This window comes from Mesoplodon bidens, assembly GCF_964165515.1.
Source record: "Mesoplodon bidens genome assembly, chromosome: X".
NCBI classification, from domain to species: Eukaryota; Metazoa; Chordata; class Mammalia; order Artiodactyla; family Ziphiidae; genus Mesoplodon; species Mesoplodon bidens.
This window is the reverse complement of record NC_138163.1, coordinates 80,536,735-80,556,163: the sequence shown is the minus strand read 5'-3', so window position 1 is coordinate 80,556,163 and position 19,429 is coordinate 80,536,735. Positions and strand designations below refer to the sequence as shown.

At 44.8% G+C, this 19,429-nt stretch overlaps 2 protein-coding genes across 2 annotated transcripts in view; one reads left to right on the top strand and one right to left on the bottom strand.

The window, feature by feature from the left end:
- The window catches only part of NHSL2 (NHS like 2), a 77,761-nt gene extending 70,906 nt beyond the window's left edge, over nucleotides 1–6,855 (top strand). The window contains exon 8 of the mRNA XM_081221743.1: nucleotides 770–6,855. Within this exon, the coding sequence (XP_081077869.1) occupies nucleotides 770–1,094 (325 nt within the window). The 3' untranslated portion in view covers nucleotides 1,095–6,855. The remainder of the gene's footprint in view (nucleotides 1–769) is intronic.
- Nucleotides 1–19,429, bottom strand: part of RTL5 (retrotransposon Gag like 5) — a 72,112-nt gene that overhangs the window by 16,359 nt on the left and 36,324 nt on the right. The gene's annotated exons all lie outside the window — the stretch shown is intronic.

Below are 19,429 nucleotides of genomic sequence, written 5' to 3'. Positions count from 1 at the left end.
TAAGCAGAATGCTTAGAATGGAAACTGGAGACTAAGTTCAGATACCCACGTAGTGAACCCAGTCCAGGGCCTCACCACCTCCAATTCACTGACATCTTTGGGTGAAGTGGAAGAGAGGCGGGCGGGGAAGGGAGGACCAGGTGCAGAGTGAGAGGCCCCTCGTCTCCTAGCAACCCCATGGCCTATTGTGGCTCCATCTGCTTTCTCACAGCTTTGCCTAGAGTCAGAGACATTTAACCCTTCACAGAATTCCTTGTACCAAAAAATCTCATCAAGAAGTGAAGTGGGGCACCAGGCCGAGCATCAAAGCAGGAGCTTAGGCAAAGGGGGACCAGACGGGGACCCAGTTATTGGACAGAAGCACAAGGCACGGGCTCCATGATGAGGAAACGTGAAAGAGCCCAGTTATGGGAGTTGGAGCACCAGTTCAGAACAGGATCAGCTCGTGGGCTGTCTTGATTCAGAGTCATTGAGCTACTAGCTTTGACTCCTTAAATTCTTCCTTGGTACCAGAACCTGGGCAGGACTGAGCCTGCAGGCATAGGCCAAGTGACTCTAGCTGTGGGCATTGAAAGGAGTGTAGGGACAGGGGGCCAGACAAGGGACTCTGAGGACTTAGTGGAGAGAGAGAAAGCTGGTTAGTACAACTGCTCACAAGGCTGTTGCATAGAAGTTCCCAGATTGTGTCACTGGCATTCGTGAAGTTATATGAAGCATTAGGAAATGTCTGCCGCACGAATTCACTCAAAGCAAACTTTCTCTCATTTAGGTCCAAAAGAAAGCTGCTTGGCTGGAAGGAGCCTGGTGAGGCCTTTGCTGGTGGCAGCAAACCAACCTCCCACTCACCAATAAGGAACACGGCTGAGTCTCCCATCAGTGAGTTGGCTGCCTCTGCAGGGTCAAGCGGCAGTGCCAGCCTAGATGCTGGCAGAAATGATGATTTCAAGGCCTTGCTACAGAAGAAGGGAAGCAAGGCGACTCCAAGGTCCCGCCCCTCAGCAGCTGAACTGCTGAAGACCACTAACCCACTAGCTCGGCGAATTATTGCACAATTTTCGAAAGACTACGAAACCCCTGATAACCCCACTACCTAAGCCCTGAGTTCAGCAAGCAAGGTTGAGTTACTAAGCTTGAGTAGAAAAGGGGGAAGAGAAAAAGGGTTTTAAAAAGGAACCATGGAAATAACAAAAGAGCCTGCATTTCTTTTACATTAACTCACACTCTGGACAGCAGGAGAGAGGCCACATCCAGAACTAAAATCATCAGGCACTTTAATCATCTTCAGACATTTTATGTTCTCATACTTACAATCTTGCCATTACTAACTACCGATTTTCTCCTTACTTCCCCCAAGTGGTATGCACTCAGAAGAAATTCTCAGATGCAAGGGCACATATGCCATCTTTTAAATCAATGACCAGGCTGCTCGATCCCTGGCTCCTATCACTGAGGGGCACAGTGAGAGAGCAGATTGGGGGCTGCCAAACCCAGGGGACATAGGGTGCCATTGCTGATTATTCACTTTCCCAGCAAGGCCCTGATGGCCCTGCATGGAGAAACAGAAGGACCCTGATGCCTCTTCAGCCACAGTATAATTCTCCGCTGCAAGAGGTTTGCAGGTGTGCACTTGTTTCGGCATGAGGTTGATTGGATGGCTTTTGTCGTGCAAAATATGAATGTGACGCTGTCCTGAACTTCACACCTTTTTCAGTTTGATTGTCTACACGGAGATCAGGGTGATGAGTTTTAGTAAACATATAGACCTCCTCCCCCCTCCCCACCCCCTTTTGCTAGAAAAGGTCAGGACTGAGTTGCTTTGGATGAAACCAACCTCGGCCAACAAACAAGGCAGCCGTTTGTTCACTCAGATCTAGCCAAGGTAACTCACATGTGCGCCTTGAGATCCTTCAAATGTCTGCCAACAATGGTAGCTAGTGTCTGTGCCCAGCTCATGCTGCATTCGAAGAACTCTCGCTTCATTTGCTTATAGTATTCATTACAGGAAGTCTTTAGCTGAAGGAACAGCATCCTCAAAGTCACAAGGAGGAGAGAAAGTAAGTGTAACTTGCCCACCACCATTCACTTCAGATTGTGGTTTGTGGTTGGTTTGGTTTTGTTTAAAGGAAATCTTCCTCTGTTCCCAAACCGAGAACGTATAGACTAAAAGGATAGATCCAAACTCTGAAAGGCAGCCTTGCAAGTTGCTATGGCCCATAACCCAAAAAAAGGGCTACTTTTTGCCATTTACTTTCTGCTGTTTGACCAATTTTCAATTAACCTGCTGGGGGAGAATGTAAGGACTGGGGTAAATGGGATACTGGATGCTGACAGAGTCCCAGGACAGTCATTGTGACCCCTTCTCCCCACCCCCTGCCAAAGCTTATAGACACTAACTGTCCTTGTCAGTTCAATTTTCTAAGCAAAGCAAGAGCCGTGATTCATTTGATTTTCATATGTCTGGTTTCTGGGAGGTTGGGGGGAAAAATAGCACTGAACAAAGAAAACTGGCTGACCAATAATTGAGGATTAATTGTCCACCATTCCCAAGAGGGAAAAAGGAAAGTCAAATGAAATTGTAGCCTGCTTCACAAAGAGAGTCCCCTGACCTCTTCCTCCTTCACCCCCCACCCAACAGATTCATTGGTCAACCTCTTGGAGAATGTGGAAACTGCTCCCAGAGACAAGCAGATCTTGATTTTGGCAGGTCTCAATAAGAAGCAAGCTCTTTAGCCCAACTGCCCACACAGCGGAAGAGCAACTGGAAAACCACACTGAGTGCTGAGGGGACTTGGGCCTCTCACATAGAAGCCCTAGGCCTGGGCCCTTGGTTGGTACAGTTGTGAATTCTAGACTTCTGAGTACAGGCCAGGCCCAGCACCTCCCCCTGATTTAGACAGAAGCCACCTCAAATAATAGACAGTTCTTAAAAGCCCAGTTGCTTTTGAAAGCGTACCAACTATTTAGTTCAAGGGTCCTGACCAAATTTTAGAGGTTTTGCCTGAAATAAAATAAGATTCATTCCTGGCCTTAATTTATATACGAATGCCACACACTTGTCTGCCCCGGACTCAGAATCCCAAAGGATGGAACCATTTTCCTCTGTGGGGAAATGAAGGGGTGTTTGTGCTTTTGCCTAACAAAAGTGAAAGGCCGCCGGGGCCCTCTAGTCCAGAACCATTGGGAGCTCTAAAGCAGAGTATGAGAGTCACACAGTATAGGACTTGTTACTTCCGCTAACTTTTCTGGAAGCTTCTTGTTTGGTACTTCTAGTGGGTTTTGCCTCTCCCCTCACCTTGCCACCTCTGGTGGTTTTTCCGAAGGATTCTAAAGCTGAATATCCAGACACCTTGACGTTTTTCAATTACCTTGAGTCTTGCTTTCCCCTGCAATACTTCGTATGCCTGGAATTGTTTAGAAGGTCTTCTACATCTTCACTATGGCCCTCCAATGCCCAGTGGTGTTGCCATTAGCATAAGAGGATTCGGGGCAGAGATGATGTGGTCACAGGTAACACTGAGGACTGGTAATATTCATTTAATATTTTGCAACAGGTGGACCTAGTCCCAAACAAACAACCAAATTGTAGAATTTCTACCAATCTCTGATGAACATAATACCGGACAACTCTCCTAATCCTCACACTCAACGTCTCGCCTCCCCTTGGGTATCATAGCACCAACTCTGTCTTCCACCCAGGCACAAGCCACAGTGTCTGCTGTCTCGTGCACCTACTCTGCCAAGGCTGGAGAAGAGAGGCTGAAAGCCCCTTCCAGGAGGCCTTTCAGAGAAGCAACTGTTGCCACTATTACTAGTGTGAAGAGTGATAACAATTTTTGAAGGTGGAATACAGAAGGGATACAGGTGAAATGAAGTTGGCCCCAGGAAGTCAGGTTCCAATTCAAGTTGTTTCTGTCCCTTTGTTTCCTCTGACTCCAACCAACAGCAGCAAGTGGCTCTACTGGACTGACTTCTGCCTAGGCAGGAGTAGATGCAGTCGTCCCCAGGGGAGGAGGTTAATCGGTAGCTAAGAGCACTTTGCCCTTGGTGGGTGTTCATTATGTATTTGTGGTTCAAACATTGAGGGTAGGGAGCAAGTCGTTCTCAGCACAGCAGGAAGCTTCGCTGCTCTCTCCTGTCCTTTGCCTGTCTCAGTCTCTCACCTGGGCCTCCCACATGGCCCCAACTTGCCCCTCAGTCCCTATTTCTTTGAACTGCATCCCTAGCCGACAGCTCACCCTTTAAGGATGCAAAACCACCGCAGGCAGCAAAATAGCTTGCGTTAGCTTACTGACCACAGGTCGACCAGTTGATCTGGAATCATTACCTTGAATGTGCAAAGACAGAGGAGAGTCTGCAAGGCTCTCACAACAAGCACGTCACCGGACACCCATTTTAACTCTCCGACAACGTGGGTCAGATTGTGATCCCGCTGGCCCCATCAGTCTGAGCAGATACGTCCATGCCACCTGCTCTCTTCCTCTTCAACAAACTACTTATTAAAAATACAAGTTCACAGTCAGTGCCCTGTTCCGCCAGAGAACCTTCCATTATCATCAAGTCTGTAACACAATGGCCAGGCTTCACTTTAATAGGATTTGCCAGGGCCAGGACTAGAGTGGGGTGAGTGAGGTGCCTGGGGTGCAAAATTTAAGGAGGCACCCACTCTCAGGGCCATGTTAGTGCCTTACCCTCGTCCCGGCCTTGCGATTTGCACTCTGTAAAGTTATATTGGTTTATCTTCTTTCTATGGACATGTATGGTTCTTCTGATTTGGGGGGGGTAACTCCCTATCTGTTGTCGCACCAGATGTTTTACTGCCATCTATTTTCCCATTGTTCTAAACCTTTGTATGCCTACACATCAAAGACTCTTCAATATTATCAGAAAACATGGCCGATTTCTAAGTAACCTACTCCAAGTGGCAAGTTAGCACCCATTTCAATAGGGATGCTGACAGGGACAGCCCTTCAGCAAAATAGTGAATGAGTTGGAGGTCTGTCAATGGGATCCTCCGTCTCCTCTGTCTGCTCAATTCCCCCCAGACCTTGCTTCTTGGCACCAACTCTCCTGAGTGCGTCCTCATTTGTCCTCCTCCTTGCTAAGGAAAGCATGCTCTCAGGAAAGGGATAAATTCCTTTACTTTGAGATTATAAGGCTTAATGATACCTCTTTGGAGGGTCACTTGCATTTTAACAGGGAAAAAGCCTTAAGCCAAAGGAATGACGTTCTACTTGTAGAATTTTAGGCATCAATCAGTTGCAGAAGTGTCTTTTTCACCATGGAAAGGTCAAATTCCCTGATGACTAACTCCCGAATATAGAAAAAACCTTAATCTGGAACTAAGTAAATTGCTGATGGTCGATTAAATTCTCCTGATTCGCAGTGCTGTTCAGTATGGTTACTACCAAGGGACTCTCAGAAATGGCTACTAAAGCCACTGAGAAGGCCCAGATAATTCTTATTATACCTTAACATTTTTACACAAATGGAATTAATACTACTTATTATTTGAGTAAAGAACACAAGGATTTAAAGAGTTTGTGAAAATGTGTCCTGTTTATGAAAGGTGAAACTGTCCAATCGGTGTCAGATCAATGTCAGCCGTCTAGTACCTCTGGTACCAGATTATTAAACTTCCTCGAGGCGCAAATTTACTGCACACAGCCTCGGCTGCCCCGCAACGCTTATCTGTGTTTTGTGCTACTACTTCCCCTTGGTGTGAGAATGAGACCCGATCTATTCCAGAGCACCCAGTCCCTCCAAAGCCTTTGCGTGTATTTCAGCTGTACTTGACTAAACTATTTGGTATTTAAACGGATGAGTGGGAAAGAGGTACAGAGAGCTACATTTGTCAAAGGGCAGCAAAAATGATACAGATTTTAACAAGGATATGAAATAAACAAATTTTTTAATACTCTGAAATATTTGTAGAGGAATACAGTAGGAAATGGTTATAGGCACACATTTAAGGCACTTTTAATAAGTTTAACAAAACAAGAAATTTGCATAAGTAATGGGTTATGTGAAATAGGTATCTACTTTTGCTCAGTAAAGCCCAAAATCTAGGCCAGTGGTTCTCAAAGCGTGGTCCCAGGACCAGCAGCAGCATCCCTATAGTGTGTGTGTGTGTGTGTGTGTGTGTGTGTGTGTTCCAGTGACGTTACTTCTTCAAGCCCCTGAGTCACTGTAGCCACGACTCTCCAAACGATTCCAGCCTTTCCCATCTTTTCTGCTGTCGTTACTTTATGTTGTCAGTCTCTGGCCATGTGATTTATATTGTCATGTTGCTCGGATACATTTTTATTTGCTGTTAAGAAATTATCAGATTGAATCAACTACTTGCTCAACCTGCAAAACCTTTGATTTGACTTAGCCAGCACATCTGGCCAGTTTTTGGTTTAAAAACAATTTTGTAATTCACAAATAGGAAAGAGGAAAATGTGTTACATTCATTTGGTACCCTTAAATGTCTGTCTTTCCTGTGGTGGCTGTTCTCTAGGAGGGCTCTGGCAGAAATAGATTTGATTTTAAGATTTTGCATATTTGTGGAATTTGATATCAACAAATCTGTAAACAAAATCTGAACTGGAACAACCAGTTAACTCCTCTCTCTTTAATTCCAAGCTTTATGGAAATGTATTCCTTATGTGGTGTTGAGCTCTTTTTAATGTTCAATTTTATAAAATGTTCTGCATGCAAACGCAGCATTGTGCTCATTGTACAAGTCACCTGACACTCATCTCCTCCTCCATATGTGTGATGGTGAAGAAACAGCAACATGTATGTTCTTACCTCTGCTGAATCAATTGTAAATTACAAATCTTTTCATTAATTTTTAAATGAGATATATTTACTCTGGCTAGTAGTTAAAATTTTATTCTTTTTATTATATTTCATTGCTACTTTTTTCTACTGACTCCAGAGCTTACTTTGGGGACTATTTCTTATTTCTATATTTATCTGTAGTCATGGAATGTTAGAGCTGAAAGAGACCAACCTCTCCTTTTACAGAGGAGGAAACTGAGGCCCAGAAAGTCAAAAAGCTTACACAAGGTCACGCAGTGGCAGGGCCCAGCCTCAATCCCAGTTCTCCTGCCTCTGGGCCCAGTGTTTTTTCATCCAAAGCACTGCATTTATGGAAGAGCCACAGCTGGCTTCTACTTTTATGACACGTGAATTTCCCAGGTATTTCAGCAAGCAATATATATGCTTTAAGGAAAATGTTCGAGTTCTTCAGCTTGTGAATCCAAAGACAAATCTGATTTGCAGTTTAGAAACTTTCATTTCCCTCCAATTTCAATGTACATGCCCTACTCTATACAGTGGATGCTTTCCCTAAAAGTTATTTGAAGAATGAATTTTTATAGATTAAATTTCATTTTTTTTAGTAGAGAAGCTTCCTATGGAAGGGAGTCTTCTGGTGACTTCTTTTGAAAAATGAAAAATCCTCTTGTCAATGTCCCCTAATGCCTCTACTTTTTTTTTTTCAGTGTGAACTTTTGTAAGTGGCGTTTATTTAAAGTAGGGCAAACCAGTGTAGGCTTTCCTAGAATCTACTTTATCCTCCCCTTCTTAAACTTTACAAGATAGTTTCAGACTGTTAGGTGTTCGTGAGATACTTAGTTGTATTCTAGAAACTTCTTGATATTTTAACAATCCCTGGGCTCAAACTCTATCTCAGTCTTATCAAACGATAACCAAATTTCCTAATCAGTACTGAGCTCTGCATGCAGTTTCGTTTCCAGAACATTCTTTGTCTAATGCTCCTTAGTATGACTCTCTCTTTAGCTATTCTCAGGCTTCCTTCTATAGCTCCTGTGTACCTCATTAGTCTAGTTTAGTAGAGTTGCAGGCAGTGCTCATCAGATGGAGTGGTATTTCCAATTATCCCATTGTTCCAGTCCTTCTCCTGGACCTCCTCTGGTTTCCCTTTTCAGGAACGTTCAGAGATTGGTGGGATTTTCCTCATCATCTACACCAAGGTTTGACAAAGTTTTTCTATAAAGGACCAGATAGTAACTCTTTTAGGCTTTGTGGGCCACAGATGATCTCTGTAGCATGGTCTTCTTCTTTGTTACTGTTTGTTTGCTTGCTTGCTTGCTTGACAACACTTCAAAAATGTAAATACTATTCTTAGCTCTTGGGCCATACGAAGCTGCAGATTGGATTTGGCCTGCTTGTCATAGTTTGTTGACCCCTGGGACGGGCATTTCTGTGACCCACATGATGACTGAGTTGTGTGCTGGGTGATGTGGCTCACTGCCCTCCCATCTCCCAAGCTATCAGGCCGGCTTGTGCAGAAGGGAGTGGAAAGGGGCTGCATTTGCCAACTAGTACTCTCCGCTAGATGGACTCTCTCATCTGTCTCTGTCTCTCTGTCTCACTCTCTAACTACCTCGGTGTAGAAACCCTCATTCTTTTCTTTAGATCTCCTGTACTGGTTATCCAATGTGCCTCTGCTTCCTCGAGTGTGGGGTGAGCTGGCAGGAAAGAATGGATTTCTGAGGTTTCTTATTTCGTTTGTCCCAAACTGTGGTCAGGGACGCCTGCCCTGGATCATCTATCCCACTCTGCCCTATACTGCCATCACGTGTTCAGGGCCATCTCTGGAAAGTCTGGTGGCCCAGGCCATGAAATTCCAGTTCAGTCTACTGTTTCCTAGGGGAATCACTAGCTCTCTTGGTTCCAATGGCTGGTTTTAAAACCCAAAATGTCCATGTGTCCAATTTAATGTGATTTGGATCTGTTCTAGACTCAGCCCCAGCAATGAAATCAATGAGGTATGGAAGGTGTTTTGTGCCCACAGTTTTTCCCCACCTTAACCCCCTGCCTCCTAGACCCCCAGCCTTGGGGATCGGCTCCTTGGGATGCCCCATGCAGCACCACAGCCAGCGGTCATTCAGCACACCACCACCTCCTGTTTTCTGAACCCCTAAGAGGGTTCCTTAAAGCTTCTTCACATCTCTCTCATCTCACTCCCATCTCTACCTTTCATGCTACTTGGGGGTGTAAAGCTCAGTTTCACATTTTCACATTTGCTTGTATAAATTTTGGGGGATACGGGTGAATGACAAGGTGTGTGCCTGTGTGTGTATGCGTGGTTTCTCCACCTGGACTATGAAGGTCCCATTTACTTGTGTATCTCTCTCTCTCTCTCTCTCTCTCTCTCTCTCACACACACACACACACACACACACACACACACACACACACACACACCATCCAGTTCTGTCATCAGTTCTCTGGTCCAGTTCCAGGTCTGATGGGGCTCGTCAAGGAGGAGGGATGGTGGGGCTCCTGAGGCATTTCCCTTTTCTTGTCTCTTGAAACCTTCTTCCCACTGGCTTGTGCTGGCTTCTCCCAGGAAGCCATTTGAAGAAACTCCCCTGGGGCAATTCTGGACAGGCCAACATACAAAGAGCTAGGACTTTAATTCCATATGAACTCTGTCACTTAGACATACCTCTCAGGCTGCAGGATTTTTTTTTTTAATCTAAGAACATTGCTTCTTGGGACCTTTAGTTTGCTTTCTGTCATTTGAGCCCAGGGATTTACCCACTTACTGAAATCTAGATTTTAAAAACTCAAGACACGAGTAACTTTAGGATTTCCTTATTTGAAAGCATCCATGAAACAGTTTCTTTCTGCCTTTTGTTTAGGATTTCCAGCCTTAAGAAGGAAACCAGGCTTGTACCTTGGACTCTAAAGCAGCAAAAGTACCACACTTGCCAAAAGCAAAATGAGGAAGGAGGATTGGCTAGGCCTAGTCTGCATAGTCAGGAGAAGGACTTTTGTTATGTTAGCGCTCACCATTCAATGCTTACTGAATGCCAACGGTGCACTCAAGAAAAATAAGGGAAACAGGAATTTGCAGACCGAGATCCTAAACTGGAAGGCAGAGATAAGGCAATTCCCCCAAGTGATGAGAATGTGGCCCTGGATAAAAATATCAAGAAGCAGCATAAACTAAGAGAGATTGTCATCCCGGTCTTTTTAGAGTTCCAACACAAAATGGAAGGGAGCCCTCTGTGGGGTGATATTACAAAGGGTTTTTCTGGTCTTTCTTTTTCTTTTTTTCCTTTAAAAGAAAAAGCATTCCTTACTGGCTTGCTACCAGCAAATTGAACTGTATTCTTTATATAGCTAGAGCTGTTTGTGTCTTCTTAAAATAAACTTTTTCTGTTAAAATCATTTTCTGTTTCACCCTCTGATTCTCATTGTAGCAATGATGACTTTATCCAGACACTAAGCCCAGTTTGTGAGTATGTTTTCCAGACCACACAAGTGTGGGACCCACAAACATGAGCTTTGACTCTCACAAACCCCTGAGAGCCCAAAACAGATACGCGGGACACAGTGTCTTGCAGAAACCTGGCCCACCGAGCTGTGAACCTAAGTTATAGGGGCAGGGAATATGTCTTTGAGGACTTTGTCTCAGGGATTCTAGTTCAACTGCTCCTAGAAGCAACAAGGGGCCTCAGACAGGCGCAGCTCTGGTGAAGTAGGCACCGGTCACCAAGCTCCTAAGGAGAGGAGGTTGCCATAGCAACTGTGCTCAGGGCATGCACTCCCTCTTTGTTCTCTGGCTCAATGAAGCCACCCAGCAGGGAAGACCAGAGTGAGTCAGGGCTGGGAGCAAAAAACACAGACCAGATGTGGCCCACATCACTTCCATCCCTCAAGAAGGGTATGGTCCCACCATGTAGGTGGTGACAGCTATATTCAAGGGTCAAGTCCCATCCAAAAGGAGCTTTGTTCTCTGGTGCCAATTGGCTCAGGCCTCTAAGGCTGAGGCCCTTGCAGCCAGTATCCTTGTCTCCCCAGGCCCCGTGCTAGCTCACGTCCCCTGACACCACTGGGCTGATCTTTCAAAAAGACACCACAGAGCCTGAAACAACCTAGAAAGCTTACAAGGGAAGGGAGAGGGGCTAGGGCTACTCTCAGACAATAGTAGGTGTCAAGACTTAAGACCAAGATCAGAGAAGGAGACTGGCTCGAGGTAGGCCTCACAGCAAGCAGTACCTCGGTGAGACCCTGTGGTTCAGGGGCTGGTGTTGACCCTGGCAGGGTCTGGGCCTGCTTGTGCCCCCCCACCATGAGCTGGGGGAGCTTTGTGGGATTGACCCACACTGACCAAACTCACAAAAGACATGTTAAAGCCAGGGGCCGGTATATTAACCAAAGAGAGAGGACACCTTTAAAGCCCAGGTCCTAAACAGGAGGCCTGCAAACTGAATTGAGTTTTCATACATTGCCAGGAGTACACAGTGTTGGTTTTTAATTTTTCAAAATGTAGATGGGGCACAAACTCTCCACTTTACCTAGTTCCCCACCACTCCCTGTTATATGAAGCCCAACCAGCTTCATTCATTTATATCACGTGCCAGGCTCCTGAAGGCATTTGAGCCTTGTTGCGGGTTGGGTTCCCTGGGAAGCAGACTCGGGAATGGAGTTTGGTGCACGGGATGTTTATTAGGAAATGTCCGAGGGATTGACATCTGTGGGAGGGAAGGGAAGGAAGTAAGCTTAGGCTGAAGAAGGAAAAGGCAGCAACGCAGGTGCCACAAAGCCTCAGCTGACTCAACAGAGAGCTCAGGCACTAATGTGACCCATCAGAGTTGTCCCACATGGGCCAAAGGCAGGCTTTCACACCCCTGCTTCAGTCAGGCCCTGGGTGAGGTGGCTCTCTGCAGCAGAGGCAATCTCCGAAGGAGTTGACAGCTAAAGACAGTTCTCGGCTGACAGCACTCCCAGAAGCTGGGGCAATATCTGCCCTTGAAGGGGGATCTGGGCAACACAGTTTTGTGTCCATTACAGGTGTCTTTCTCCCAAGCACAATGCAGGTTAAACACTTACAAATTCTTATTTTCTGGTTCCTACTCCTTACCTCAGAAAGATTACAGTTTGTTTGATGAGGTTCTTACCTTCCTCAAATTGTAGTCACCATGTCGGGATATGTACCAGTAGCCTTAATTGGCCTTTGCTGTTTCACAAGCCTCATTCATGCCCATTAACAAACCTTCTCCAAGGGCATGTCACAGATGCAAATGGATAAGTAGAGCCATCATAAGATACCAGGAATAAAATGGCACCAGCATCTATCAAGCACCTGCAGTGGGCCAGGCATTTCGTGCTCCTCCAGCCACTTCTTTTATTCATCCAGTCAGCAAAAATGTAACAAGCTCCTTCTACCTGCCTGGCAGCTAGATGCTGAGGGTAGAGTAGTGACGGACACAGACACCATCCCCATCCCTCATGGAGCTTACAGGCGAGTGGGGCCACTGCTGAGATTAGTTCAGTCTGCAGCCCTGGGGACCAGGACCAATGGCCACACGTTCCTGTTATCTGGGAGTCACCACCCTGGATATGAACTCCCTTGGTCACCCCTTTTCTCTCAATACTGATTTCACCGTGCTCTAAGCTTCCACTCTCCTACCCAACCTTCCACTGTCCCCCTCCCTCCCATCATTTTCAACTGTGCCCACTGGAACCTCAATTCTAGGGATTAATAATTACCCCTACAGGGCCTCCCTGGTGGCGCAGTGGTTGAGAGTCCGCCTGCCGATGCAGGGGATACGGGTTCGTGCCCCGGTCTGGGAGGATCCCACATGCCGCGGAGCGGCTGGGCCCGTGAGCCATGGCCGCTGGGCCTGCGCGTCCAGAGCCTGTGCTCCGCAACGGGAGAGGCCACAGCAGTGAGAGGCCCACATACCGCAAAAAGAAAAAAAAAAAAAAAAAAAAAAAAAAAAAAAAAATAATTACCCCTACAGCCCCAACATAAAGCATCCCTATGCATTCCTTAACTGAGATCTCACTCTCCCCTGAGAACTCCACTTCTCCTATAGGCCTCTCCCCAGAGATTCCTTCCCTCCCTAAATACTTCTGCATATGGAGGTAGAGTGGGTTCCTTACTTACTCCCCACTGTACCTTCCAGACCATGATTGCTGAACCTCTCAGTCACTCCCCTTCATTCAGTCTTCCTCTCCACCCCTAGACTTGCCAAAATCTGGGGTCCCTTCAACCTTCCTGTGGAAGACCCATTGCAAATCCCTGGCTTCTTCTTCCTTTCCTGCTCTCTTCTTATGGCCTCCTCTCCTGCTCCAGTCACCCACTCTCAGGGTCACAAATGAACCTTGTCATCCTCCAGAATTGCTATATCACTGAAATCTTAACTTTAGTCTTCCACAACCTCCTAGCTTTCCAGCTCTCTCATTCAATTACTCCATGACACTGTTCAAGTTCATTGAGACCTCCAATAACTTAACACATTCATTCATCCAATATTTAGTAGGCATCTAACACACCAGACACTGTATTAAGTACTGGAGATACAGCTTTGAATATGAAAAACATCATCCCTGCTCTCATGGAGCTCAGTGTACTTTCCCTTTATATTACAGCCCTTCCCTCTCTTTTAACTTCTTCCCCAGTTAGTTCAGGCCTATCATTTTGACCACTCTCTTGCAAACATCCTCGACTACCTTAGTTCCATTGTCCTTCCTCCCACCCACGAGGTACAACCCCCCTGGATCAATCCAACTGTCCACATTCTCTGTTCTCACACCCAGGCTGCTGGAGAAGACCACGCACAGTCATGCAAACTGGTGTTCTCTTACTGAAAAGGGGCCTTTGGCTCTACTCAAAAAAAAAAAATCTCTCTCTCTCATTCCATAATCAGCTCTCCTATTCATCACAACTTCAAACATCCACTTTCCTCAGAGTCAAAACCCTCCACTAGTCTCCCCTCCCTGCTACCTCTCCAGCAGATGATGTTGCCACCTGCTTCTCAGAGGAATTAGAAGCCATCAGAGGGGAAGTCCTCTACCTTAGTAACATCAAGTCCACAATCCCACCAGTGTGCACTCACTTCCTTATCCCCCCTCTATCCTGTATCTCCAACATCTCCTTTTCAAATGAACATTTAGTCAACAAATATTAACTGAGCACCTACTATATGAGAGGCACTCGTCTAGGAGCTGGGACTATAATGGTAAGCAAAACAGTCAAGGTTCCTGTCTTTAAGGAGCTTACATTCTAGTGTGAGGGAACAGACAACACACTGATAAACAAACAAGCAAGATGATTTTAGATTATTAAGGAAATACAATAGGATGTTATGATAGAAAGTAATAGGGGAGAACTATTTTGGATAAGGTGGCCAGGGAAGGCATTTGTCAGGAGGTGATGTTTGAGCTGAAGGGAACAATTTGCGTTTTAAACACATGAAGTTATTAGTTATACAAGTGGAAATACCAAGTAGAGAGCAGGTTATGTGAAGCTGGAGCTTAGGAGAGAAGTCAGGGCAAGAGATATAAATTTGGAGCCATGAACATATAGGTGGATTTGGTGCCATGGTACTGAATGAGCTGACATAGGGATAGAATGTAGATAGCGGAGAGAATCAAGACAGAGCTGTGGGAAGCCTCAAATACTTAGAAACTGAGTAGAAGAAGATCAGCAAAGAAAACTGAGACAGAGCAGCAGAAGGAGAAAACCCAGAGAATGTGGTGTCATGAAAGCCAAAAAGGAAGGTTTTACAAGACGTAAGGAATGACCAACTGTGTCGAGTGCTGCTGAGAGATCAAGTAGTATGATACAAAACAGAAATAGACTCATAGACATAGAAAACAAACTTATGGTTACCAAAGGGGAAAGGGGGGAGCGATAATTAAGAGTTTGGGATTAACAGATACACACTACTATATACAAAATACATGTCAACAAGGACCTACTGTATAGCACAGGGAACTATATTCAATATCTTGTACTAGGGAAAAACCAAGATGGCGGAGGAGTAGGAGGACGTGGAGTTTATCTCTCTCCACAAATGCATCAAGAATACATCTACAGGGACTTCCCTGGTGGTGCGGCGGTTGAGAGTCTGCCTGCCAATGGACGGGACACGGGTTTGAGCCCTGGTCCGGGAAGATCCCACATGCCACGGAGCAACTAAGCCCGCATGCCTAGAGCCCACGATCCCCAATGAAAAGCCACCGCAATGAGAAGCCTGTGTATCACAAAGGGTAGTCCCTGCTTGCCGCAACAAGAGAAAGCCCACATGCAGTGACGAAAATCTAACGCAGCCATAAATAAATAAATAAATAAAAAGAATACATCTACAGGAGGAGCTTCAAGATGGCAGAAGAGTAAGACGTGGAGATAACCTTCCTCCCCACAAATACATCAGAAATACATCTACATGTGGAACAACCCATACAGAACACCTACTGAACACTGGCAGAAGGCCTCAGACATCCCAAAAGGCAAGAAACTCCTCAAGTACCTGCGTAGGGCAAAAGAAAAAAGAAAAAACAGAGACAAAAGAATAGAGATGGAACCTGCACCAGTGGGAGGGAGCTGTGAAGGAGGAAAAGTTTCCACACACTTGGAAAGCCCTTCACAGGCGGAGACTGCAGGTGGTAGAGGGGGGAAGCTTTGGAGCCACAGAGAAGAGCACAGCAACAGGAGTGCGGAGGGCAAAGTGGAGAGATTCCCGCACAGAGGATAGGTGCCAACCAGCACTCACCAGCCCGAGAGGCTTGTATGCTCACCTGCCAGGGCGGGCGGGGCTGGGAGCTGAGGCTCAGGCTTCAGAGGTCAGATCCCAGGGAGAAGACTGGGGTTGGCTGTGTGAACACAGCCTGAAGGGGGCTAGTGCACCACAGCTAGCCGGGAGGGAGTCCGGGAAAATATCTGGAGCTGCCGAAGAGGCAAGAGACTTTTTCTTGCCTCTTTGTTTCCTGGTGTGCAAGGAGAGGGGATTAAGAGCATCACTTAAAGGAGCTCCAGAGATGGGCTCAAACCGCGGCTATAAGCGCAGACCCCAGAGACGGGCATGAGATGCTAAGGCTGCTGCTGCCGCCACCAAGAAGCCTGTGTGCGAGCACAGGTGACTCTTCACATCTCCCCTCCCGGGAGTCTGTGCAGCCCACCACTGCCAGGGTCCCGTGATCCAGGGACAGCTTCCCCAGGAGAACACACGGTGCGCCTCAGGCTGGTGCAACTTCACCCCAGGCTCTGCCGCTGCAGGCTCGCCCCACATTCGGTACCCATCCCTCTCCCCGGCCTGAGTGAGCCACAGCCCCCAAATCAGCTGCTCCTTTAACCGCATCCTGTCTGGGTGAAGAACAGACGCCCTCAGGCGACCTACACAAAAAGGCAGGGCCAAATCCAAAGGTGAACCCCAGGAGCACACAAAGAAGAGAAAGGGAAATCACTCCCAGCAGCCTCAGGAGCAGCGGATTAAATCTCCACAATCAACTTGATGTACCCTGCATCTGTGGAATACCTGAATAGACAACGAATCATCCCAAATTGAGGAGGTGGACTTTGGGAGCAACGATATATATATATTTTTTCCCCTTTTTCTTTTTTTGTGAGTGTGTATGTGTATGCTTCTGTGTGTGATTTTGTCTCTATAGCTTTGCTTTTACCATTTGTCCTAGGGTTCTGTCTCTCCGATTTTGTTTGTTTGTTTGTTTGTTTTAGTACAGGTTTTAGGTCTTCTTATCATTGGTGGATTTGTTTTTTGGTTTGGTTGCTCTCTTCTTTCTTTCTTTCTTCTTTTATTACTTAAAAGTTTTTTTGATAATTATTATATATTTTAATAACTTTTTAATTTAATTTTATTTTATCTTCTTTCTTTCTTTCTTTCTTTCTTTCTTTCTTTCTTTCTTTCTTTTCCTCCCTTTTATTCTGAACCGTGTGGATGACAGGCTTTTGGTGCTCCAGCCAGGCGTCAGGGCTGTGCCTCTGAGGTGGGAGAGCCAAGTTCAGGACATTGGTCCACAAGAGACTTCCCAGGTTCCACGTAATATCAAATGGCGAAAATCTCCCAGAGATCTCTAACTCAACGCCAAGACCAGCTCCACTCAATGACCAGCAAGCTCCAGTGCTGGACACCCTATGCCAAACAACTAGCAAGACAGGATCACAACCCCACCCAAGAGCAGAGAGGCAGCTGAAAATCATAATAAGGCCACAGACACCCCAAAACACACCAACAGACGTGGACCTGCCCACCAGAAAAACAAGATCCAGCGTCATCCACCAGAACACAGGCACTAGTCCCCTCCATCAGAAAGCCTACACAACCCACTGAACCAACCTTAGCCACTGGGGGCAGACACCAAAAACAACAGGAACTACGAACTTCAGCATGACAAAAGGAGACTACAAATACAGTAAGTTAAGCAAAATGAGAAGACACAAAAACACACAGCAGATGAAGGAGCAAGGTAAAAACCCACCAGACCTAACAAATGAAGAGGAAATAGGCAGTCAACCTGAAAAATAATTCAGAATAATGATAGTAAAGATGATCCAAAATCTTGGAAATAGAATGGAGAAAATACAAGGAATGTTTAACAAGGACCTAGAAGAACTAAAGAGCAAACAAACAGGGATGAACAACACAATAAATGAAATTAAAAATTCTCTAGAAGGGATCAATAGCAGAATAACTGAGTCAGAAGAACAGATAAGTGACCTGGAAGGTAAAATAGTGCAAATAACTACTGCAGAGCAGAATTTTAAAAAAATGAAAAGAATTGAGGACAGACTCAGAGACCTCTGGAACAACATTAAACGCACCAACATTCAAATTATAGGGGTCCCAGAAGAAGAAGAGAAAAAGAAAGGGATAGAGAATATATTTGAAGAGATTATAGTTGAAAACTTCCCTAATATGGGAAAGGAAATAGTTAGTCAAGTACAGGAAGCACAGAGAGTCCCATACAGGATAAATCCAAGGAGAAACACGACAAGACACATATTAATCGAATTATCAAAAATTAAATACAAAGAAAAAATATTAAAAGCAGCAAGGGAAAAACAACAAATAACATACAAGGGAATCCCCATAGGGTTAACAGCTGATCTTTCAGCAGAAACTCTCCAAGCCAGAAGGGACTGGCAGGACATATTTAAAGTGATGTAGGAGAAGAACCTACAACCAAGATTACTCTACCCAGCAAGGATCTCATTCAGATTTGATGGAGAAATTAAAACCTTTACAGACAAGCAAAAGCTAAGAGAATTCAGCACCACCAAACCAGCTTTACAACAAATGCTAAAGGAACTTCTCTAGGCAGGAAACACAAGAGAAGGAAAAGACCTACAATAACAAATCCAAAACAATTAAGAAAATGGTAATAGGAACATACATATCGATAATTACCTTAAGTGTAAATGGATTAAATGCTCCAACCAAAAGACATAGACTGGCTGAATGGATACAAAAACAAGACTAGTATATATGCTGTCTACAAGACACCCACTTCAGACCTAGGGACACATACACACTAGAAGTGAGGGGATGGGAACAGATATTCCATGCAAATGGAAATCAAAAGAAAGCTGGAGTAGCAATTCTCATATCAGACAAAATAAACTTTAAAACAAAGAATATTACAAGAGACAAAGAAGGACACTACATAATGATCAAGGGATCAATACAAGAAGAAGATATAAAAATTGTAAATATTTATGCACTGAACACAGGAGCACCTCAATACATAAGGCAAATACTAACAGCCATAGAAGGGGAAATTCAGAGGAACACAATCATAGTAGGGGACTTTAACACCCCACTTTCACCAATGGACAGATTATCCAAAATGAAAATAAATAAGGAAACACAAGCTTTAAATGATACATTAAACAAGATGGACTTAATTGATATTTATAGGACATTCCATCCAAAAACAACAGAATATACTTTCTTCTCAGTGCTCGTGGAACATTCTCCAGGATAGATCATATCTTGGGTCACAAATCAAGCCATGGTAAATTTAAGTAAATGGAAATCGTATCAAGAATCTTTTCCGACCACAACACTATGAGACTACATATCAATTACAGGAAAAACTCTGTAAAAAATACAAACACATGGAGGCTAAACAATACACTACTTAATAACCAAGAGATCACTGAAGAAATCAAAGAGGAAATTAAAAAATACCTAGAAACAAATGACAATGAAAACACGATGACCCAAAACCTATGGGATGCAGAAAAGCAGTTCTAAGAGGGAAGTTTAGAGCAATACAACCCTACCTTAAGAAACAAGAAACATCTCAAATGAACAACCGAAACTTACACCTAAAGCGATTAGAGAAAAAAGAACAAAAAAACCTCAAAGTTAGCAGAAGGAAAGAAATCATAAACATCAGATCAGAAATAAATGACAAAGAAATAAAGGAAACTATAGCAAAGATCAATAAAACTAAAAGCTGGTTCTTTGAGAAGATAAACACAGTTGATAAACCATTAGCCAGAATAATCAAGAAAAAAAGGGAGAAGACTCAAATCAATAGAGTTAGAAATGAAAAAGGAGAAATAACAACTAACACTGCAGAAATACAAAGGATCATGAGAGATTACTACAAGCAACTCTATGCCAATAAAATGGACAACCTGGAAGAAATG